The sequence below is a fragment of the Solanum tuberosum genome, unplaced genomic scaffold (assembly GCF_000226075.1).
Source record: "Solanum tuberosum cultivar DM 1-3 516 R44 unplaced genomic scaffold, SolTub_3.0 scf00414, whole genome shotgun sequence".
Classification (NCBI taxonomy): Eukaryota; Viridiplantae; Streptophyta; class Magnoliopsida; order Solanales; family Solanaceae; genus Solanum; species Solanum tuberosum.
The window spans coordinates 346,502-371,415 of record NW_006239332.1 but is presented as its reverse complement, the minus strand read 5'-3'; the positions used below and the strand labels follow the sequence as shown (position 1 = coordinate 371,415).

General features: G+C 33.8%; 2 protein-coding genes across 3 annotated transcripts; both read right to left on the bottom strand.

Moving 5' to 3' along the window:
* Positions 1-3,560: 3,560 nt before the first annotated feature.
* LOC102585682 (uncharacterized) lies at positions 3,561-13,947 on the bottom strand. Of its 2 annotated transcripts, none has more exons than XM_006362631.2 (8): positions 13,593-13,946; positions 13,467-13,498; positions 12,270-12,367; positions 12,102-12,184; positions 9,333-9,410; positions 9,152-9,250; positions 7,707-8,016; positions 3,561-4,099 (listed from the first exon to the last, which is right to left on the bottom strand). In XM_006362631.2, exons 1-7 carry the CDS (start codon positions 13,704-13,706, stop codon positions 7,732-7,734), a joined length of 789 nt encoding a protein of 262 aa, XP_006362693.1. In that variant the 5' UTR covers positions 13,707-13,946; the 3' UTR covers positions 3,561-4,099; positions 7,707-7,731. The 2 variants fall into 2 exon arrangements, with proteins under 2 accessions (XP_006362693.1, XP_015158610.1); XM_015303124.1 differs by lacking the exon at positions 3,561-4,099 and adding an exon at positions 5,748-6,324 and having other exon boundaries at positions 13,593-13,947.
* A 254-nt stretch (positions 13,948-14,201) lies between these two features.
* LOC102585347 (probable fructokinase-7) lies at positions 14,202-19,001 on the bottom strand. The gene is made up of 7 exons (XM_006362630.2): positions 18,684-19,001; positions 17,843-18,060; positions 16,573-16,785; positions 16,281-16,478; positions 16,063-16,203; positions 15,652-15,768; positions 14,202-14,933 (listed from the first exon to the last, which is right to left on the bottom strand). The coding sequence occupies exons 1-7, from the start codon at positions 18,703-18,705 to the stop codon at positions 14,799-14,801; spliced, it is 1,044 nt and encodes a 347-aa protein (XP_006362692.1). The 5' UTR covers positions 18,706-19,001; the 3' UTR covers positions 14,202-14,798.
* Positions 19,002-24,914: the final 5,913 nt, after the last annotated feature.

The following is a 24,914-nucleotide window of genomic DNA, read 5'->3' as shown; positions in this document are numbered from 1 at the left end:
ACAAATTAAAAATTTTTCCAAGTTCCTTTTCAACCCCCCCCCCCCCCATCCCCCAACTCTGCTCCAATCCTCCCCACTTGACCCCACCTCGATCTCCTCCTTCCACCAAATTAAAACCGGATTAGAATTTGATATTTATTAATTTTGAAAATCACAATGATTTTGCATTATTGAATGTCGTATATATTATTTACACATATATAGAATTTACCAAAATAATTGAGTTTTACCAAACATATAACTCAATTGACTCTAGATTTTCCCCGCAGGAAATAATCTCACATTTGAATAAAATATTATGTTTACAAGGATCTCATATGTTTATTTTACAAATTACATAAATAAATCATTTAATTTGACCGCATCTCATATTTATGTCCTCCAATTTATGTACAAATATATACACTTAAAACTTGTATAAAATCAAATAAATAAATATATACATCCTACATGACATCCTAAATAACAATTTGTGTCCTACGAAAACCAAAGTTCTCCCTTGGCTGTCTCCTAGGTTCTAGGTCCATTTTCCTGGGAAGGGTTTTAGACTTAAAAAATGCATACCGTATCATTTTAAGATTTCTTGCTTCCCCCACCTTACGTCACCCTCTTTCTATAATTCAAAACGAAATGTTTCATCCCACCTCTCTACACTATCAGATGATCACTACAATGAAATAAATTAAAGTTTCTGGATAATTTATATACTACTATCAGTAAGGATAAATTTTCTGAGGTTATAGTTATCACCTAGCTTCTAAATTTAACTTATTTTTTAGAAAATACCTTTGTTGAGAACGATTTGTTTTTGTCCAATAAATTTTAAAAATATGTTTGATCAATAATTTATACTCCTTCCATCCACTTTTAATTGTCATGTTGCGACTTTCAAAAGTCAATTTGACTAATTAGATTACATTAATTCGATATTTAAAGCAAAATATTTATATATTCAAAAATTATACGAAAAGTACTATAAATTGCAATTTTTGACATGTCAATATGATGAAAAAATATATCTTAAAATATTACTCAAAGTTCTTAAAGTTGACTAAAAAAAAAAGAAATCATGACAATTAAAAGTGAACGCAGGCAGTATTTGACTAAACTTTCTTACCCTTAAAAAATATTTTTTGGGAAAAATTACTTTTCTTAGCTTCTAAAAAAGTTTTTGCTAGTCTCAAGAAACATTAATTTTCTCTCAAAAACTGACTTTTATCACCCTGCTAACTTGGCCAAACAAGCTAAAAATAAAAATTCCAACCTTGCCAAAAACTCAACTTCATATCCAAACTTATGTACTACACCAGTAGTGACATAGGTCGACTTTGTTTGCCCACATGCCAGTACTAGATCCTAGCTCAGTCAACCAACAAATCTCTAATTCACAAAGCAATTAAAATGGCCTCTTTATTTGAACCTAATTCATTCAGATTATTTTTAAAATTTAAAGAGAAATAGATAGTGTCTTTGTTAATTTGGAGCTGGGTTTAGTCAAATAGTGGGATACATAATCTCTAGGGTTGCAACCCTGTCAGTCAAACAAAGGACACCTCTCTCAGTGAACGTTAGAGCACTAATGATTCCTCATTAAACAATTATTAATCAAATTTTGGATAAAGACGTTGGAGATTAGAGAAACCCTAAACAAATGTGGCACTAAAGCGTCTAATTAAATGCAAAATGCAGATGGCAGAAGTGGCAGTGGGATGACACCCAGCTCATTGAATTGGAGGCACATGGCAAATATTGATGGTTTCTTGTAGGAGTAAAAGAATTGACAAAAAGGTACTGGTTGGAACAGATACCCAAGGATATGGATTGGTTGGGTACCACTCAAATTCTCAATGAAAAGTTGAGGAGTGTTATCCACAAGAAAGTGTTACTATCAATCCTTTTTTTTTCATGCCTTTATCTATGGCCTTAGGCTCAATTTAATAAGATTGTTGGAATAGTTTTGGAGAAACACTTGCAGTTTAAAGTTTTTTCAGTAATGATGTTGAAATATTTGCAGAGCAGAGAACAGGCACTACTGTTAGGGAGGCAAAAAAACGTGAGTTACGGGAGATTGGCAGCAACAGAAGCTAAGATTGTAGATGACAAAGGACGATCTTATTTATTAATAATGTCTCCACTATAAACATAAAGCATTAACTATTTCTATTTTCTAGTGCTCCTGTAATTGATGGGTGGATTTGAATTCTGAGGTACCATCACTGAAATATTATTCTACCATACCAAGCAATGTAATTTGGCTCACCAAAACTATGTAGTAGAGTATTTTTTTTTATTTCCCACCCAGACAGATGTTAGTAAATACTCCCTTCCATCCCAAAATAAGTGTCGCTTCAGTAAAAATAATAATCTCAAAATAAGTATCGTTTTAGAAATTCAAGACACATAATTGTTTCCAACTACACCCTTACATTAAAGAACTACATCTTAATAGTGCTCAATTCTCAAAATAACATCAAATAAAAAGGGAATTTTAGTGAACTACACCTTGTAATGAATTAAAAATGAGCTAAAATAACACTTATTTTGCGACAGAGGTAGTACTTATCTAAATTATCATTTCTCTCTTACGTGTCTTAATTAGTAAACCTCAACTGATTGAAGTAGTAATAGTGTCTTGGAGAAAAGTACTTTTGTTTTTTTGAAACGTCAAATATTTTTGAATAAATACTGTTATGAAATGGAGGTAATGAAGCTTAATCCTAATTTTTCTGCCCTGCTAGTAAGAAATCCTAGTAGCCCACTGATGTAAGACTGCCTTGTGACAAAGATCAACAAATATTAGCAAAAGCAAACATCTATTCATAAGAAATGAACCCTACTGTGAACCATCACTCCAAGAAACTTAAAAACAAGTCGTCCAAAAGCAAACTTCAAACACCAAAAACAAAAAGTTGTTTCCTTCAGCCCAAACATTTAACTTTTGTTAATGTATATGCTCAGCTTCTACTCTTAACTCATTTGGTCGTACCACATGAATTTACTAGTTTAGGTACTACCATGTAAATGCACAAACCAACCCAACCCAACCCAACCCAACTCAACCCAAATAAGACAAAGTTTACTGTCACATCTAACTGACATCTGAGTGGGATCACTAAATTACTAGACTGGAGAACTGCCTGAAACGTCATTAAGCATTGGTGTGTGTCCACTCTTCATATGAGTCATAACTAAGGCAAACCACTTATGTACTAGAAAGCAGTGGGCTTGACTATAAGTTACCCAGAAGAAGGACTACTCAGTTTACTCAAGATATGGGCTTCCACAATATCCAAGATTCATATTTAGCAATTATCTTGGAAATGCAAGGTTCACCTACAGTCAGGTTACTGACTTGGAAGATAAAGTTTTCTTACCAAATCGTTTCCACCATGCCAGCATTTTTGGATGGTATACCAATCTAGGAATTCAATAACTAGCGTACGCAAATAGCAACCAAATTGACGAGATTTTGCCTCACAAGCTGCAGAACAGAAACAAAAACAATGCCATGTACTTGCACGTGACCACTATAATAAATGGGACAAGGACAGCTGCAGGAGTGGGTAGCAACAGAGCCTAGTCATGCATTGATATGCTTAAACAAAAACAACAATATAGTGTAATATTATAGTACCTCCTTTACCTTAAAAAGAAAAGGAATTGATAGCTCAAAATCAACAGAAAAAAAGGAGAAGAAATTTGTTGTGCCTTGACCAAAAGCATATCTTACTTATCAGCTACTAACTGCATATTATAGAGTCTTAACTAGCACTCTTATTTGACACCTTCACATAATACAGCCTCTACTGGCACAAGCTGAGCAGTTCTTGCAGCTAGTTTGATGTATGGTCACATGATTTTTTCCAAGTATAACTGTATCTGCAGATAATGAGCTCCGAACAAGAGTAACATCTAAAAGGTTATCTTATTCATCTCGGGAACCATATTCACAAGGAAGGCCTTCTGTACCACTTGACTCAACCAGTTTAGTCCTTAAACAAACTGAACTTGAAATCACAATGTAGCTCTTAGACTAATCCAATCGGCAAAGCTCGACTAGACTCATTCAGTCACGAACATGGCCTCCAATCTTTTTCCTCTGCAAGCATAAAAAATGTCACTCTCTAACCAAAGGTTTCCAATTCCCAACCCTTAAGGACCCATTTTTTTCCTACACAACTAAAGCACTTAAATTCTGGAATCAAGTATTTTGGTTTTGAAAACAAAAGCAGGTTGTGATAGTTTCTGGAAACCAAAACATTGATTTCATGAGACAGTTGAAAAAAACCAAGGATGTTTTCTCAAGAAAATAAATTGTGGCACTATTGCTTGTGACCAGAGGCAGATTCAAGATTTGAAGGTTGCAGGTATCACTATTTTATGTATGCAATACGTAGCATTAGTCACAAAGACAGAGTAGAGAAGATGGGTCGGGTCAATATATTTTGGATTAACTCGATTAGGTCTTCTATTCGTACATAGACAAATAAGTTTTGTTTGGTTTAGCTTTTATTCACACCTGATTTAAATATTTAAATTCTAGTGTAGAAGAAAATTGCAAAAACCAAACTCATGAAAGAGTGCATCCAATTAGATAATTTGCTAAAAATATAGCTTAATTTCAACATATTCTTTGTTTTTGGCTTAGATTATTTTACCTTCAATATTCTTGACTAAGCTCTCCATTTTAATTATCAAGTTTAATGACAATTATTAGCAAAACAAAGAGCTTCATTTTTTCAATCTATGAGAATCAACCCAACATGTCTAGTAAACAAACTGTTTCAATCTTTCAAAAGTTAAAAAAATACTGCTCAAATTATATTTCATGTCGCGTCATCAAAAAGAGAACTCAAATTATATTCCAAGATAGATCAATGTTGCGTTATCCAAAGGAAAAAAAATTATGTGTTAAATAAAATGATTCATATTTACTTGTCAAAAGAAGCTTCTTATGAAGTAACTTTAACTGTAGAAACAAAATATGGTTCGTATAAATAAATTGAAAAAGAAAATATGATTGTTAGAATAGGAATAGGTTTATACAATCCTATTAGAATAGGAATAGGTTTATACAATCCTATTAGAATAGGAATAGGTTTATACAATCCTATTAGAATAGGAATAGGTTTATACAATCCTATTAGAATAGGAATAGGTTTATACAATCCTATTAGAATAGGAATAGGTTTATACAATCCTATTAGAATAGGAATAGGTTTATACAATCCTATTAGAATAGGAATAGGTTTATACAATCCTATTAGAATAGGAATAGGTTTATACAATCCTATTAGAATAGGAATAGGTTTATACAATCCTATTAGAATAGGAATAGGTTTATACAATCCTATTAGAATAGGAATAGGTTTATACAATCCTATTAGAATAGGAATAGGTTTATACAATCCTATTAGAATAGGAATAGGTTTATACAATCCTATTAGAATAGGAATAGGTTTATACAATCCTATTAGAATAGGAATAGGTTTATACAATCCTATTAGAATAGGAATAGGTTTATACAATCCTATTAGAATAGGAATAGGTTTATACAATCCTATTAGAATAGGAATAGGTTTATACAATCCTATTAGAATAGGAATAGGTTTATACAATCCTATTAGAATAGGAATAGGTTTATACAATTCTATTAGAATAGAAATAATAATAGAAATAGAAATAGGAATACTAAATAGTATCCTACTTGGTAAATGATTGTATTCTAGGGTCTATAAATAGGGTCTCAATGTAATAATGTAAACAACAACAATTTAATAATATGCTTCCCTTATATTTCTCACAATGATGAAGTAGGAGAAATTGGAGAAGCTTTTTAAGCAACAATAATGGAGAATTAAAAGAACAAAAAGAGGAAAGTGAGGTGAGGGCCTAGGAGTAGGTGATAAAATCAGTTAATTACTTGAATGCCTGCACTGGGAATTGAATTCAGAACATAAAGAAATGAAGAGCCTTAAGTCCTTAACAGACTACATGAATCAGTGGCACCCGGAGCTGCTTATAATATTACGGGTTCCATTTAATATATTTATACATTTTTTCACAAATATTTACAAACATATAAGAATGCCTACAAGAAAAAGGTGGCAGAGGGGAGTTCTTGAAGCATTTGGAACTTGCTTCTCTATTTAATCAACATGGTAATCTCAGATTGAACATGTAGAACTCGTGTAAATTTTGGACTGGAGCTTAGACAAACTCAAGGACAAGTTCATAGATGAGCTCGATATAACTGGCCTCATGCATGCACTAAAACTAAATCGACTTCGTAGAAATTTATTTACCCAAGCTTGAATTCAACTCCTGCCTCGCGTAACAAATACCCAAACTGAGTTTGTACCTCTAGAGCTCAACCTCATCTTGGCTCTACATTCAGCCCTAAATGTCTTACGATTTTACTTGACCAGAAGATGCAATTATTATAAGTTGCATCTATGAAATGAAATCATGGACGACATGTAGTAATGATACAAAACAATAAAGAGAAAAATGAGGAGGAGATAAAAGTAACGATCACCCTCGTTAAATTAAATTACTAATCCATATATATTACCGCTTCTATGCTTTTGCTTGCCATATAGGTGCATATGTCCTAATAACGGGACTTATTCACGCATGCTACAAATATCCATGCTAGATATATTTTAACCAAAATGTATGCAATAATCAGACATATTTTACCACAATATACTCAGAATGTGAAGTCATGAATTTCTAGAAATGTCTTGTTTGCATACATTCACCAATGTATTTGCTACATGATTATTAGAATAAAAAAATCATCTGGTTCTTCTTTTATCTAAAAGTACACTTCAAATGGTGTTCTGTGATGTATACTTCCTAACAATAATTGAGTATATTAAAATACTGAAATATCAGTGACTAAGAGCTGTATGCATCAGTTAACTCCCTTTCAACCCCTATTTGAAGGACACTTATCACCCATATCATGAGTGATACTACTCTAGTAATCTAGATGGGAAGTCAAATTCTGTCTCATCCACACTAACCAAGCAAAAGTCATTCCCAAATGAGATTAAGTTGCAACATTCTTCAAAGCATTAATCTCCTCTTCCTCTCCCACCCGATTGTCGGGACTAACTATTCAAAACTTCTCTTTGTCTTTCTTATCCAGGAAGTCAGACTTCCAAAATGGCTGAATTAGGTCGAGAACAAACTAGAAAAGTTCTTAAACAAAAGGGACTTAGCTGTTACCTTTCCAAAAAAAAAAAAAAAGAGAGGGAGGATTTGATAAAATCCAACCAGAAAGATTTATTGGATTGGTTATTCGCCGACCCATTTCACGAAGAGCCTTAAATATTACTATATTACGTGTGAGTGAGGTTTTTCCCGACAAATACTGGGATTTCAGACTTGAATTCTTTCTGGGCATCACCCGCCTTCGAGAATGTCCGTATATTCTTAAAAACAATTTAGAATTATAGCATGATTCACCTACCCTGTATAGAGGAAATCGACTGCCTTTCGGCTTACCGTCGTCTTTGAGTGTAGTGTCGGCCCAGCAATGTTATAACTCAAAGCATTAGTTATGGGATGTTAAGAAATGTTTCAGAATTGAATATGTGTATCATCATTTTACAAACAGCACATAATAGAAGGGAGTAAAGATACTTTACTTCAAAGCTTGTACTAGACATTATACCAATTAAGATCAGCAAGTGTACCTTTTAAATCGAAACTGAACTGTCATCAACTTCTACCATCCACATCAAACCCAGACCCCGTCCAACCAGGTGGTGCTGCACCTCTACTTTTAGGTATTATGCCAATTCCCTTCCCTCTTCCTTGGGCATTAATTTTCTTCTTTCCTCTTGCTTCACGTTGTTGGTTTTGTCCATTTTCTGCTGCAGCATTTCCAGTGTTTCCTTCTTTCAATGTAGTTTCAGATGATCCATTTAATGATTCTTGTGAACCTTGAACTGAGGGAACATCTCGATTCATACTGCTCGGTGCAGGTCCCACAGAATTCAGATCCTAAGAACATTTTGGGCCATCAGTTTTATGCAGCTTTGGTTAGGAAGCATTATTAAGCAGATAACACGAGAAGCATCATATCATCTCAGATTCTCAGGGACATTTTTAGTCTTGTAGCTCCAAAAACAAGATTATGGAAGGAGCAAAAAGAAGCACAAGGAACTCTGGTACTCTTATCTTGAAGGATAAAGGTTTCAATCAAACATTTGGGATTGTTTCAGCTTCTAGTTTTGGCTACAGCGTGGTAGTATGTTATCTGGCCTACATTGTGCTCATTCTCACTCAACATTGTCATCCCTCTCGCAAGGGAGTGTTCAAGTGAAGGTTATTCACACTTCACATACTTTAAGTATCAAAACGTAGGCTCACATCTTACAAACACAGGGTTATTAGAGCTTTCTGATAAAATGGCTTAAAGCATTGACCAAATTGGGGCATTCTGGGGACTATTTTTCTAGGCACAAGCTCATCCAATCTCATAGTCCATCCAATTTGGCCAGCTTGGAAACTCTGTCCTTCAAGCCCAAATAAGTTGGACTTGGTTCAATCTTCAATGCTGCCAAATAGCTTTCTTCAGGTTTAAAAATAAATACTGCTTTCACAGAGTAACCACCTATGACAAGGTTCATCAAGAAACAAAGAAGTAGCAGAAGCTTTGACAAAAACCAAGAAGAATCAAATCATAATTCTCTACATTCAGTTGAAAAATACATCAGTTTTTATAAGCAATGAGAAAATCAAGTAAAAGACTTTGGCTCCAGTCCAAAATTTACACGAGTTCTACATGTTCAATCTGAGATTACCATATTGATTAAATAGAGAAGCAAGTTCCAAAAGCTTCAAGAACTCCCCTCTGCCACCTTTTTCTTGTAGGCATTCTTATATTGAATCAGCACGTTGGCTGCCACATATACTAATTCTTGTTGCTTGTTACTGGACTCTTAAATTAGTTGAAGATTTTGAGTTACTAAAAGGATCATAGAGGGCCAAGAACATCATCAACTCCTCAATTCACACACATCCAAAAGGAGATAAAATACAACAGTGTAAAAGGTGACATCATACTGCTAACATATCTAGTAGCCATACAGAGCTAGTGAACTCCTCATAAAGATTCCCAAAAAGTATTTCTTACCAAGGCAGAGGATGTGGATGCTCTGCTCGGATTTAAAGCTTCCAGCTTCCTTTTCAGTTCCTCCAATCTAGCTAGCTGAGTGTTACTACTTTCACGAACCTAAAAAAGATAATGACGCTTGAAAAGATTCACACAATCTAACACTGTAAATGAAAACAAGAAATATACAAAAGCAAAATACCAGATTATTCAAGTCCTCACAAAGCTTTTGCTTGAAATCCTCCTCATCCTTAACAGCTTTTAATGCTGCTTCCCATGCCTAGAGATAAAATCAGATAAGAAGATGCAAATCACATACCAAATTTAGAAGTCCGTTACAATTTCCTTTAAGTAATAGATCTAATGCTCTTCTTCCATCTCTCCCTTTAGTGTTTTTCCCTTTTTATGTGTTGTTTTCCTTATTTTCATTTTTTCTTTTTGATTGGTGAAATCACATTCAGGAGAAAGGCTGCTACTATGGAAGCAAAATCATTGCAAGAGATGAAAACAAGCAAATACTCATTAGACTCACTGTAAGCTGAAATGTAGGAAACTGAGAGGAGGATAACACCTTCTCTAGGTCATCAATAAGACAGGAAAGTACAGGATATAAAGTAGCCTGAGAACAGACTTCACTCGACACTCATTATCCTATATCTGATCTTCTTGGGAATGAATAACTAGTTATTTATAGAGGATACTATCATCTATTGCTCACAGTACAGATTTGCAGCCTGGATTTTGCCTCTGCAAACACCCATGAAGTTCAAGGACGGAACCAAGATGTGAGAAGGAACAAAAAGGAAACAGCATAATATAGCGGTTGCCTCCTGACCTTGTAGATAGACCATAGCTTTCTATGAACGAATAGGCAAAACAAAAATTACGCCAAACCAACAAAAAGTGGCATTTTATCTGAATGTTATTCCAAAATAATTTGAAAATCCATAGTCAATGGGTTTGGTAGTTGGTTAGATAGTCACTGGAGGCTCTACAAAGCGCGTTATCTTGAGGAGATAGGGAATGATGAGATAAAGGGAGGGATGTTGCGAGTGCTACGTACGTGTTCACCCTCAAACTGGAAGTCGGGACAAAGCTGTAAAATACCCAGTCATCATCATGGCATTTATTTAGAATTTTAGATATGGAATTTTATTATTATAAAATACTTCAATGAGTTCTAAGATGAAATCAAATGGAGCACCATGGTCAATGAGGATTCGAATAGCCGACCCCAACTTGCTTGGGATCGGTCTGCAAATAGACAGTGTCGGTGAGAGGTTCTTCCAAGATGTGCAATAAACAACAGTACAACACGAAAGGCATCAGATGGATGGTACCACATTTTTTTCTTTAATGAGTAAATATTTTGCAAACACAAGCTCATTCCCATGAGGTTGGCATCAAGTACATGCAAATTGCAAAATAGTACATCAATACCATATATGGTGTAGGGCATGTGGGCTGTGGCATGTTCTATCAACAAATTTTATAGTAAGAATTTTCACTAGCAAAAAATGCATCCAGAAGATGTAAAGGATTACAGAAGCAAGCTCCTATCAAAAACGGAAGGACTTGATGGAATATCAAAAGTTCAACTACGTCATCGACAGCTTAGAGATTACACCAAAAAAAAAAAACAGATTCATCTGGCCTTTAGAGAGAGAACAGGTATGATGACTCCAGAAAATGCATATCTGCTATTGGTAAAATTATGTTGACCTCTTCAGAAGCAAAGATCTTAATGAAGGTCAAACCATTCAGTTTCAGGGTCTCAATTGGAACATTAATTCCATTTGACAAAAAATGTACACATTTACAAACCACATATAAGTCACTAAGTAACAATTTTTCATAATTAAGAATATGTAAAGAGATGCATTAGAAAATCGTAGACAACAAAAGCTGTTTGCTTCCACGATTAGTTTATATTTCAAATCTCAGGTGCCTTGAAAATTTAACAAAAGATTTAAAAGCCATTATTAGAGAACCGGTGTTTCTTTCACCTTCTCATTTCATGCATTCACCGTTCAAAAACAGCTTGTTGAACAACTAAATATCTTCCACTGTTGCATTGTTTACATCTAAGGCAATATATACAAGTGACTAATAAACTTCAACAGACCTTCTCCTTTAGCACTCAAGCCACCAAGCAGATATTTCAAATTATGTACTATGTTTTAAAGCCCAACAACCTGCCTGATTGGTGAAATCTTTATATTAAAGGACTGAATTTTTTTTTGAAGAAATCAGCTCAGTTCTTAGTCAAAGGCCTTCTTCTGCGCCTCTAACTGGAAATATATTAAGAAACTTTAGTTAGTCTAGTACTTTAGCCTATTTTAGAAGTTGTTTCATTAAGCATTAGTCAGAATGTGGAAGGAAGCACAACAATTAGAAGTGTCAGGTTGATTGGGGAAAAGAGAGAAAGTGGAGATAATTAGCAAGTGAAAGCACTATCTTGCTACTTCCCTGACCTTTTAGGAAAAGGAATAGAAGAATCCAGCACTAATATTAGAAACCAAAAGTCACTTTTGATTAAAATGCAAGCTTGAAAAGGAAAGGACTAAAATGCAAGTAATTTAAACATGCCAAGGCACCATTTTTTTGCTTCTTCCCAGACTTCTCATGGGAAAGAACATGAAATCTCCACAGAAGTAACGTTTTTCAAAATCAAAAAGCACTTTTGATACAAATCCAACTTCACACGTTTGGAAAAGTGTCAAATGTCAGCTAATCTTTAAATGACTTCTTCTCAAATTCGGAAGAGTAGTAATTTGTGCTTGGCTAAAGCTTTTAAGAAACATTTTTTTTATTATTAGAGAAACAGGTTGGTGTTTTGTTAATATATCTTAAAAGTGCTTTTGAGTGTTAAATATGAAAAACAGAAACCAGAGAGGTAAGGATTCAATCAGTATTATTTTTAAATAGATAAATGATTGTAAACCAAAAAGAATAGAAAGGGGAGACAAACCTTTCGTGCTTGTTCTTCCTTCTGCTTAGCAATACGGACTTTCTCTGTTGACATTTCTATTTTCTTTCTCATGTGTTCAAGTGCTGAAGGTTACAGGAAAGCTCATAAATCAGCTGTGCAATTATAAGATACTTATGCATAAATAAGTAGCATAGACAAGGCACAGACCTGCTTTCTTAGGCCCAGCTGTAAGTTTCATCTCCATTGACAGGTTTGCCAGTTCCTTCTCAACATCACGAATCTTGGAGTAATTTTCATCTATATATCTGACAGGATATACCAGAGGAGAAAAATCATTATGCATAGAAAACCTAGGGTGCGTATCTGATGTGAAAAGAACTTTAATGCTGGTGATAACATGATTACAAGCAAATATACACTACCATGACTTCCACAGTATCTCAGGTCCCTATTACATTCTGCTCTAAATCAATTACCACTGACAATGTATACACTGGATATATGGAACTAAGATCATGGACTAAAAGCATGCAAAACATTCAGAATCTATAAAACAAGGATTTCCTGGGATGCAAGAGATTTCCTGAGATCATGGACTAAAAACATGCAAAACATTCAGAATCTGCAAAACAAGGATTTCCTGAGATCATGGACTAAAAACATGCAAAACATTAAGAATCTGTAAAACAAGGATTTCCTGGGATGCAAGAGATTTCCTGTGCACGGAAACAATAATTTTCAAGATCTCTACATCCCATGATGTTCTTATTTGGGAGAATAAAGGAAAAGCTCTTTCATGGATTCCATTTTGTTGAAATTATATGCAATTGAATTTTAGTAATTCTTTTCTTAATGCTCCTTCATTAAAATTCTCTTTGAGAAAGAAGGTTTTTGGATCATGTTTGTGCATAAGTTTATTAGCCATAGATGAGCTTTACATACTAGCCTGGTCCAATATAATTTGTCTGTGTGTTTTCCTTTTCATGTTTACCACCATAATCACCTTCAGAATCTACATTTAACAGATGTTTTAGTCATGAATTTATCCACTTATTCGCTTTCCCAATCAATGTAGGAAAACTGTCAAATCCATTAGAGTAAAATTCAAGTTCAGAATCTTTTACTATCCAGCTATGCGTTGGATTACAGAATGTTCCACTGAATTTCTTTCATAATCATTTGTGTTCCTCCAATTCAACCGTCTGATATTGGTTACTTCAGATTTGTAAACTAACAATCCTTGGTAAACTTTTGACATTGAAACAGCAGTAACTCATTCTGACGAAGATAACTGAGTAACATTGAAAGGCATTTACTAGTGAAATGGCACAAGGAACAAGCAATGCAATAGTATTGAAGTTGAACATGAGATCCATAAGAGTAGAAAGTAAGTAGTCAACTCACTTTCTTAATTGAAGCTGCTCTGCCTCAATTATCTGGAAACAACATTGCAACAATCAACAAGTGTATACTGTAACTTATAGTATATTGAAAGCACAGATTATTAAAGTGTATAAATTAGAGACGGACCTTCTCGGTGTAAGCAATGACCGGTGATTCTCTAGCAATACCATCGGACCCAATCTCCGGTAGCAGCACAGGTTTGGCTGTCGCATTCCGATCTGAACTGGCGTCGGTAGCCATTGAAACAACACTCTGATTGCTTAAAAGTGAGGATATGGGCAGTTGAAGTTGTCGAGAGGTATTCACGTAGAAGGAATCCTAATTCCGAAAAAAAGTGTTTTGGAGTAAGCGTTTCGCTGAATTTGGGGACTAGTTAGTGGGTATTGCTGCTTCATATGGCAATTAGCAGCAAACGGCGTCTGCACGTCGTTGGCACTGGCCAAATGTCTGTAGTTTGTAAATTGGTCATAAAATGGGATTTCTCAAATTTTATGACTTTTTGGCTGACCATTTTTATTTTTTTTAATCACAACGGAACCGCACCGCATTTTTGGGTGCCCAAAGGTAAACATCACTATAGCTCATAAACCACGTGAGAGAGTTAACCCGCCCAAGACAAGCTCCACATAAGAGGGTGTTTAAACGTGCCTTTGGTGATATTCGGTGGGTAACAATTTTTTGCACAAATACTGTGTACTAATCTGATAAAGTTACAAAAAGAAAAAACCTCACAAATCATGGAAAAGATCAACAATTTGAGACTAGTATTATTCTGAGTTGTACATCAAACCACATAATATTTTCGTTCTGCTGATTCTAATTAAAGACAGATGCCACCATTAGTTCTCACGACTCAATGAAGCTGCCCTCTCATGAAGTCAGCTTATAATACAGACACATTAAAGGAAACAAAAACAAAATGGCTCTTGAAAAGAAAACAAATTAAACAAACAAAAGCTGGATAGTCGTTAAATGCATGTACACTTCTGTTTTTCTCTCTACACGCAGTAAATCTCAATAACCAATATTAACCTTCTCTATCTTGGCTTCTGATGGATCCGTAACAAGGATCAGATATGTACCGGAGACATAACAGCTTGTATTTTGACTAGCAAAAAAGGCTTTCCAGCATTTCCCAGCATGACTGACAGAAGACGCGCTAAGCTATTTTTTCTTGCACCTCCTAAATGTCTCTTTGGCTGCAACTTCTTTCCAAAGAGAGGAACTAACCAGCAGATGCCAGAGACGAAAACAAAATAAATCGACCATTGTGAAAATAAATCTAGAATAATGCAGATACAGCATGAAGAGAACAAAACTTGTTCTGCCTTCTCATGCAGTGACCTCGGCAAGAGTTCGTTGAACTGCATCTTGTGTAGGAAGGGATGGGATTCCACCTCTTCCTGTCACTGTCAGGGCAGCACAAACATTAGCAAAAAAGATAGCCTCCTTTAACCGCTTCTCATCCTGCCAAGAATATAAAAAAGGATTTCTAGAGTTAGGAACTAGATGTTCAATCAATGAAATGGACTAAAATGCAAGTGAAGCAATCAATCTATCTCCCGGTATTCCACATCCTAGGACATACTCATGGAAATGCTGACATGATGAGATCTAAAAATGGAAATTAATAACAAGAAAAAGTGACCGGTATTAGGAAATTTAGAATCTTTCACAATGCTCCCATTTACACGGGTGAAAGCAAGACAATCTTCAGAAAGACCAATTAAAACCTGTAAAAGCAAAAACAATCTTTACTTGCTGGGTGTACCATCAAACTATGAGCGGACAAATCACCCATCAATCAAATTACCATACAGCCGTGAAAGCAGTGATTTTGCCCCCTCAGCCAGAGGGCACAGTTCAAATTGCAACAGTCGGTATATGAAGCAAGCAAGCAGCTACTTGAAACTATCAAAATTCTGGGGTTCTCCCTATTTAGGAACTTGTAAATAGACTTTAGAATTAGGGGAATAAAAGAAAAAGAATGCGCAATTGGTTGAAGATTTCACAACGGGTCTCAGAAAGAACAGAATTATTTATATTTTACCTATCTTAACACTGCCAAATGGTAGACCAGGGTTAACATGGGAAGAAAGTATGACGAGAGAAATTTTTTTTGATTCTGCATGAATAATGTGAAAACTACTATTGCCTTTTTTGCTCAAATCAAAATTTCATGCACCTGATAAAGACTAGCATCAGAAGCTAGACACTTGAGAACTCCACCGGTAAATGCATCACCAGCACCAGTTGTATCAACAGCTTTTACCTTAATCGAATTTACTCTTCCCTTGAATTTCTGCATCAATTGAGTCAGAATCCATTGGCAAATTAAAGCTACTAAGTCGACAAAATCTCAGTAGTTCATGCATTTAACTTCAAAAGTAGTAACATATAAGTACAAAAATGTACTGTATACATTACATAAAATTCTATTTGGTCAAAATTTAATGCCTGGGAGGCTGAGACATTTTCATCTTCTGAGTAAATAAAGATGTTAGTCATATGCAGTAAAATTTTCAGCTTTAAGCATTATAAGTTCATTTTCATACGAAATTAAAGAAAATATGTGGATAAAATAGGATAAGAATACCTTGGTGTAATATCTGCAACCAGCTGAACCTTCAGTTACAAGCAAAAGCTTCAGATTAGAATGGAAAAGCCTCTTCAACACCACCTCGTCATCATTTGGATCATCTGATCCAGTCAAGAATGAAATTTCATCCTCACTTATCTGCTTGTAGAAATACAGATTTTATTGTCAAGGAGAACTTAGCAGGTGAAGCACTAGGAGTTGTGAAAAAGTAATACCTTAATAATATCTGCTAGGTTCCATACGCTCATTATTCCACTTCGAGCAGCATCTTCTGAAGGCCATAAAGGCAATCTCAGGTTCGGATCATACGACAGTATGCTACCTGATCTTTTGGCAATGTCCATTGCAGCAAGGTGTGCTGACCTACAAGGTTCGTCGATCAAACTAATCGAACCATAATGGAAGATGGTGGCCTGGACATGATTAAATATGCCTTTAGTAAAAAATTTCTTTGAAGCTAACTGGAATACACTTCTATGTATTGAAGTAATAAGGAGAAAGCTACACCTTTTTAATAAGATCTACATCAAGTTCTGACTCCCGAAGAAGCATATCAGCACTAGGATTACGGAAAAACACGAACTCCCGCTCACCTTCAGCTGTGAGTGTAATGAAGGCCAGTGCAGTCCTTGCATCATGGTCAAACCGCATGCCGGAATTGTCAACATTGTTTTGCTTCAAAATGTCAGCCAACATACGGCCGAATTCATCGTCACCAACCTAATTAAAGATGCACAGATCTTAAAGCTATCTATAGGTCACATTTAAAGTCATCGCCAATTAAGGCTTAGCACAAAGGTATCAAATAAGAATAATGCAATCAGTACAGAAGCAAGGAAAAAAAGGTTCAGTCCACAAGATGAACAAGCAAAAAAAGTAGTATATAACATGACTAAGCAGATTCAGTGCAGGGCTTTGTATTGATTGATGAATAACATATACAGAAACTCAACACATACAGATAGTAATGCAAGCACTATCCCAACTTCTTCCCGTGAGAGCTAGTTGGATAGCAATATTTACGTAAAGCATAATGATACCAATATACTGCACAATCAGTTTCCCATATCTATATGACTGAGCAGACTGTACACTAGCCTAACCAATAGTATGAAAGATTATTTGCACATTTATCCACTCACAGAAGGCAGCAGTAGGATTTAATCATTTTCTAAGAAAGAATGGTAAGAATTCTTAACATTCTCAAAAATAGAAAATAGCGCTTTGAATTTTTTCTTTTATGAATATTTTGTTCTTTACATAACACGAAAGAAAAAAAGAACTTAGCATAGCGATTTGCATAAAATACTGACAAGGAATCAGTTTTCAGTTTTCTATTTCAGAGTGAACAAAACCTAAATTTTTACGAGCGATCACTGAAATTCAACAATTGAAAGACAATTACTGATTTGAACTATAATTAAGTATCCATAAGACACAACTACATGAAGAGGAAACAATGCTCTCATGCAATACGTTACACAGTACAATTGCACTGCATGGTTCTTGCACTTATTTAATCACCAGGAAATCAAAGAATTCTTGCACTGTATACACTAAGCAAAAAAGCACACGGACAACTTCAACAATTCAAAGTAGGTACCCCTCTGTTATGAGAAATTTGTATTCCAATATCACTGGTGTGCTTATAGAACATTATAAAAGCTAGAGCAAACACTATCACCCTCCCCAACAAAAGAAAGAAAAGGAGCATCTTCGTCCAAACAAGATCCCATTACTGCATTTAATGAGTAGAACAGTATGAAAAAATTTATACCTTTCCAATAAAAGCAGATGAACCCCCTAACTTTGAGATGCACACTGCAACATTAGCAGGTGCACCACCGGGAGCTTTTTCGAAGGCAGGAGCTTCCGCAAGTGAAACTCCAGCAAGAGTTGGGATAAAGTCAATGAGCATCTCTCCAAAGCAAACAACTAAATGAGACTTCTTTGACACATCACCATTTCTATTCAAAGAAAGGTCTTTTAAATTGCCTGCAAACATCCAAATTCTGCTGTCAACAGAGCACACAGCCAAATGATCAAGTTCTCTTGAAACAAATCAAATCAGGATAGCTTCTAAATTGAAAGCATCAAAAGTTTTATTTTTAAATAAAATACAGCCCCACCAGCTAACAAATATAATCACTAATTTCATTCAAGAAAAGGAAGGCAGGTAGCAGCTTTCACTTTGGGCGTGCATTAACCAAACTGTAGCTAATAAATCCTTGTTTTCATAAACTATAACGAGTAGTTCAGAATTAGATCAACCAGAAAAAAGCCTTTTTCTTTCTTTTTAGCAGTAAGTGTCCAATCTTGTGAATATCTGAAGTCATTCCAAGATACACAATAAAACTTAAAAACAGAACACTTAAAGAGAACCGCAAAAGAAAATCTACTACTCAATATGACCCATTTGGCCAATCTTCATTGTCAACTACATGAAGTATCATGTACCTACCATCAATGATTGAACAACAAAGATCGAATATCTAAACAAGATTCAAGATAGTAACAAAGAAGCTACTAAAAACCCAAAATTTTGAAACAATAAAGAAAAGTCAAATCATGCATTCATCATTTGTAAATATATGTTGAAGAGATAGAAGATGCAGAACCTGAAATGGATTCGTCAGCCATATTGTGAGCAGTGTTAAAAATGGGGTCTTTGGAAATATCAACAAGAACTCAGAGAGAGAAAAAGAGAGGCGTTAATAGCGAAAGAAAGGGGAAATATAGGGGAATCTTGAAAGAGAACCGACTGGGAAGAGGGGGTTTTGAAGTTGACAAGAAAGAAAGAAAAATCAACAAATTGCTAAATCCTCCTCTTTTTTGCCACCCTGTTTACTACTTTTGGTGTACCTTGCTGACACCGACACGGCATGAAATGTACCTGAATTTTCTTATGCAATGAGGGTCAATATTCTCAAAATTCTGCTTCTCAAAATCGCATTACTTTACTTCTATAAAGAGAGATTGGTTACGAAGACATGAGGGGTGTTGATTTATTTTTTGGTTTTCCCCCGAGTCATTGAGTCGGACTAATTCGAAATTGTAGGCTCTATTTAAGAGGAAGAATATTTTCATATCCAAACACAAATTTGAAATCTGTATTAAATAAGTAACAATCTCATCCACTATACTACATTCTAATTTGAGACCTATAATTACAAAAGATCAGTCTCATCCATCATATTACATTTTTTGCCTACTTTGCATAATGGATAGTTAACGCACATAAATTTTGTTAAATAGAATTTATTATTAAATTTTTTAGCAATGAATCATCACAAAGTTATTATCTTCAAACAATTTAGCAATGTATGTAACTAATTTAAGTTACTTTAATTTATTTGGTTTTTAAAAAAATGAGGTAGGAAAAATAGAGAGAGGATTAAAAAATAAAAAATTAATTTTTTATCAATTAGGTAAAAGCTCATATAGTGAACATTATCCAAAATTTTCCGATCTTCAATCCAATGATAACAGACAATAACTTTCATTCTTTTTATTATCACTGGAAAAATATAGAGAGAAGTATTAAAAATATCTCTGAACTTAGTGCAAATAATTAATTTATCTTCAAACTATTGATAGGCTTAAAAATTATTATCACTGAGAAATAACAAAAATAAAATAAAAATGGTCAAATTAAATATAGTAGATAACTATAAGCAAATAAGAGATAGTACTACAAGAAAATAAACGGGGCGGTGGAGACGAGCGGCACAACTGCTTTTGTTTTATATTCTATTTATTTATTATTTAAAAAAAAAGACAATACATAAATTTATGTTAGCATTCACAGTGCAGGGTTGAATGCGCCAAATTAAATTAAACTATGCAGTAGTTACGTAGAGTTTTACGTTAGGAACCAAACATGTATAATACTATTAATTAAACGTAATAAATCAACTTAGCAATTTAAAATGTTATGCTACAATTCAAAAGTCATACGTATTAGTTTTTCGGATATTTCACCCGGATATTAATTATTTGTCCTAATGCAGCCAAAAATGACCCAGAAATGTTTTCTCCCAAAAAAAAAAAATTGAAAATATAATTTTTGAAGATTTAATTACCTTAACATTACTAAAAAAATTTGTTCATAAAATTTCTTTTTGCCAGTATAAAACTGAAGGGGGTTCATCAGAAATAGCCCTTAATAAGGTATGTGTTATTGTGTATAGTTCAGGGGTGATAATTGGGCAGATTGGATTAAATTTGGGCGGGTCATAATGGGTTAAGATAATAATCAGGTCAAGATCCAAATCAATTCAAAATTTGCTTGGGTCAGAATGGTTTAGGTAATGGGTTATATAACGGGTCAAGACTCAATTCAGCCCAATTTTTGCTAAGCCTAATTGTCTTATTTGTTCTTTTAAAGTATTTTAGTACCTAATAAAATTATTATATATATATATATATATATAACATATCAAATTAATTAAAAATATATTGACAAGATTTGTCATAAGCCAATTCGGATTACATATCAACCCAATTTTCAATGAATTGAAATGAGTTGAGCTAATAAATAAGTGGGTCAATAACCAACTCAAACTTAACTGGATTGAACGGATTAGACGAGATGAGTTTGATTTTGCCACCCTTAATATGGTCTACCTGACTCTATTTTGTGAAAATATACTATATAACTTAGGGAAGTGAATTAGTCACTTTCCATTATAAAATAACTACTAATATAACTTTAGATTCCCTGTTTTAATTAATTAACACTTGACAATTATTAATAGCTTCATATATTAATATTAAAAGGTATATTTTTAAAATATATATTTCTCCATAGGCAAAAATGAAAAAATTTATGGTGGAAGAGGTACAAGTATGACTTGATATGTGAGGCATTATTTTTGAATTAAAAAGTATGTAGGTCCTACCTTTCCTATTCAATGTTGTTGTTTCTCTCTCCTGTCTATCTTAATTTATGAATAAAAAATTATGTGGGTCCTATTCGTTTTATTTTACATTGTTATTCTTTTTCCCAAACATTTTACTCCACATTCGTTCACTTGTCCATTTCTTTTCTTTACCCCTTTTTTTTATTAAAAAATCTTTTATTCTTCTTTCCTCTAATATTTCAGATCAATTTTAATTTATGAATTTTATTTATTTAATTTGTTTTATATCATTCGTATATTTATTTATTTTCATATTTGATAATTAACAAATATATTATTTTTAAATTTTTTAAATTACATAAAAATATGAGAATAAAAAATGGTGAAGAAAATTACAAAATAAAGAATAAGACCTTCATCTACGAAATAAAAGTCTAGATAGTCAATCAACTAAACTATTAATATCCCTCATTTGGTACATGTATTTAAGCATGATTGATTATTTTTTCACTTATCAAATTGAATTATTTCATCAATTTTTATATTAATAACCATACCAAATTAATGAAATTAGGTTTTCGATTTTCTTAATGTTTTTTATCTTGATTTGAAACATTTTACAATAAAATGAATTTTATTTTTATGAAATATAATGTAAATATCATACTATTTTGTATCATTATTTATTTATTTAATATAACTCATTGTAAACCGTTATATAAAAAACTATCAACCATAATGCCACAAAAATGGGAAATATATTATATATATTAATATTTGTATATACAAAATATTGTTTTCCTTTTTTATGCGTTAAAATGAGAGTGTTTATATAATTATTTATAATAAATTGAAGTAGATATAATTGTATGAAATAGTGTGACATTTGCGTCATATTTCATAAAATAATTTAATTTCAGTGTAACATGTTTCAAATGGAACTTAAAAAAAACCGAGAAAATTGAAAAACTTGATTTTATTGATTCGTTGTGGTTTGACAGTGAAAAAAAAAACTAACCAATCAAATGTATATATACATATCAAATAAAAGATTTTTTAGCTTAGTTGATTAACTATCTAGACATTTATTTCATAGATGAAAATTCTAATTTTTATTTTGCAATTTCCTCCCATATTTTTTTCTTGTATCCTCAAATATTTTTTAAAAAAAATAATCAACGTGATATTTATCAAATGGAGAACATATATAAATATAAAATGATATAAGAAAATTGGATAAATAAAATTAACCATTGAAAAAACTGATTAAAAAACTAGACAAAGAATTAGAAAAATAAAAAATAATAAATAAAAAGGTGAAAGGAAAGAAATGACAAAAAGGAGGGGTGAGACGTAAAGGTAGGAGAGAAAAATAACAATATAGAATGAGAAGGATAGAAGGGATTGGACCCATATATTTTTTAATTCAAAAATAATGCCTCACATACCAAGTGACTCTCCCACCATAAAACTTTTCGGAAAAAACCCTTCAAATGATCAATGGAATATGCTTGCAAGTTGCAACTATGAATGATACGTACAATCAAACATCATTCTTAATAAGTGGTGGTTTCGTCGGACAATCAGGGTAGTTCTGTCATTTTGCTACTCTGACCTATTAACAAGCTCCAACGGCTTGCCATTTAGGTTTGACGCGTGTGCTTCCCTTCTTGCCACTGCTATTGCAAATGAAAAGCTTTCTTCCCACTAACAATTACCAAAGGAGGAAAAATGGCGCTCCATTTTTCCCTTCTCGATTTGTTTCTTCTTCTTTGTTTTTTCTTTTCTGAATTTGATCATACTCATAGTTCCGTTTAATATTTTACTACATTTTCTGTATGCATGTATTACTTTTTTTTTATTCAGTTGCAATAATTTTGGGGGAAGATTGATGAACCCAAGGTGTTCGATGATATGCCTGAAACAACTAAATAATTCGGTAAGATTCTTTGCAATATATACTGAACAAACGAAATATTGATGAGTCTTGTCGCTAATCCCTCTGAATTATTTTCCCTGCTCTTGCTTTTGGGGACTCCAGATGTAGGTTTTTATTTGAAAATTAACCTTTTTAGTTTCAAGATTATTGAAATTTGAAGAGAGACTTTTGGTTTTATTGTTCTTTCATATTGTTTCGAGCCCTATTTTGATACTCTTATCAAGTTTCCAATAGATTTTAATTAAATGGACATTCTAATGCAAATTAGATGCTCTCTAAAGTACTTTAAAGTGTTATAGTGTGCTTACTTAGTATATGCAAGGAAGTCCAACAATGACTAATAAATTCTATCATAGTGCGGAATGTTGTATTAGGAGGTCATAGTATGAAATTCTTGAAGATGTTTTTCAAGAAAGACCAATATGAATTATTATTTTTGATGACAAAGGAAACCCGCAGTCGCTACCCTTTGGGTGCGCACAGGGTAACCCCACTCCTATGCAATAGCTCGCAAACCACATAGGAAAGGTAACCCGTACTAAGCAAGCCCGATGCGACGAGCTCGACTCAGAAGGCAAACCCCTTGCTTTCTTTCATTAGCAAGGGGTTTCGAACTTGAGACCTCCAACATGGAAGTCCCAAACCCAAACCACTGCCCGAAGGGTAAGACCAATATGAATTATGATGATGAATTGTAGACAGGTATATGCTCATTTTATATAATAGTAATCTGATATCTCAAGTTAGTGATTGCGCTGCAACCTGTATGTGTATTCCTTCCGTCTTGAGATAAAAATTGCAGGCTAATTTATAGAGACAAAACATTCAGTCATTCGGGTGACTATCACATCAGTCGAGTGACTATCACATCAGTCGAGGCTTTTTGTGAATATAAAAAATCTGGCATACAGTGCAAGTGCTATATCAGTACAAAGGACTCATTAAGTTAAAAGGTATTTGTGGTCCTTAGTGCTAACGACAAGGTAATTTTTCTACCAATATGAAATGGAGAATAAATATAGTCTAAATCTAATAGTTCGACCCTTTTCCATATGTTAATGATAATTTACCTCTTAAAATCAAAATTAGGGTCAATATGTGTGAAGATAAAACATCTGGCATGTAGTGCCAACTATTAGTTCATTCTGTTAGAAGTCATTGTCAAGATGTTAGTTATATTGTTAGTTAGTTAGAACAGTAAATAGTTTGTTACAAATAGATGATGTATTCAGTAGAGATAGTGACGTTTTAGTATATGTATAAATACTAATACATAGAATGTAATATGAACAAGAAGGTTGAAATAATATTGCAGTTGGTTTACTTTTCATCCCTGCTCTCTTTTATTCTGAAATACTCCATAGCCACAACTTCTATTGGAGAAGACTGTGAGCTTTCTTAACATGGTATCAGAGCTACGTCTGTAAATCTCGTTTACGCTTTCTTGCTTTGCATTTTGTTCCTGTCACCAGATCTTCAATGACAGAGCGGATCGATCACACACATCCTCTGTACGTACATCCATCAGATACTCCTGGAGCAGTTCTCATTCCAGTTCAATTGAAAGGGTCAGAAAACTATGGGATATGGCGGAGATCGATGACGATAGCTTTACAGGCAAAAAGGAAATTGGGTTTTGTTACAGGTGTTTGCACGAAAGATTCAGTTCAAGATGAACATCACGAACATTGGGAAACCTGCAATGCATTGATACTTTCTTGGATCATGAACACTGTTTCCCCATCTTTTCTTAGTGGCATTGTTTATGCTTCAAATGCTTTTTTAGTTTGGGAAGATTTGAAGGAACGATTTGACAAGGTCAATCGTATGAGAATTTATCAGTTGCATCGAGAAATCAACACAATTGTACAAGGAACAAACTCTGTAGCTGAGTATTTCACCAAATTGAAAGAATTGTGGTCTGAGTTTGATGCAATGGTCCCTTCTATTGATTGTGGTTGCGATAAGGGGAAGGGGAATATGGAACATCTTCAGCAACAACGCTTGTTACAGTTTTTAGGAGGCTTAAATGATTCTTATGATCAAGC

Bases quoted from the DNA above. Each gene is read 5' to 3' on its own strand.
- LOC102585682 (XM_015303124.1), bottom strand. From the start codon at position 13,706: ATGGCTACCGACGCCAGTTCAGATCGGAATGCGACAGCCAAACCTGTG. The intron at 13,499-13,592 runs GTCCGTCTCTAA...TGTTGTTTCCAG, and splicing joins TCATTGCTTACACCGAGAAG to ATAATTGAGGCAGAGCAGCT. The intron at 9,251-9,332 runs GTATTTTGCTTT...TATCTTTTTTAG, and splicing joins GTGAGGACTTGAATAATCTG to GTTCGTGAAAGTAGTAACAC.
- LOC102585347 (XM_006362630.2), bottom strand. From the start codon at position 18,705: ATGGCTGACGAATCCATTTCAG. The intron at 16,479-16,572 runs GTGTAGCTTTCT...AATCATGTCCAG, and splicing joins ATGTAGATCTTATTAAAAAG to GCCACCATCTTCCATTATGG. The intron at 14,934-15,651 runs GTGCATGAAATT...TATTCTTGGCAG, and splicing joins CTGATGCTAGTCTTTATCAG to GATGAGAAGCGGTTAAAGGA.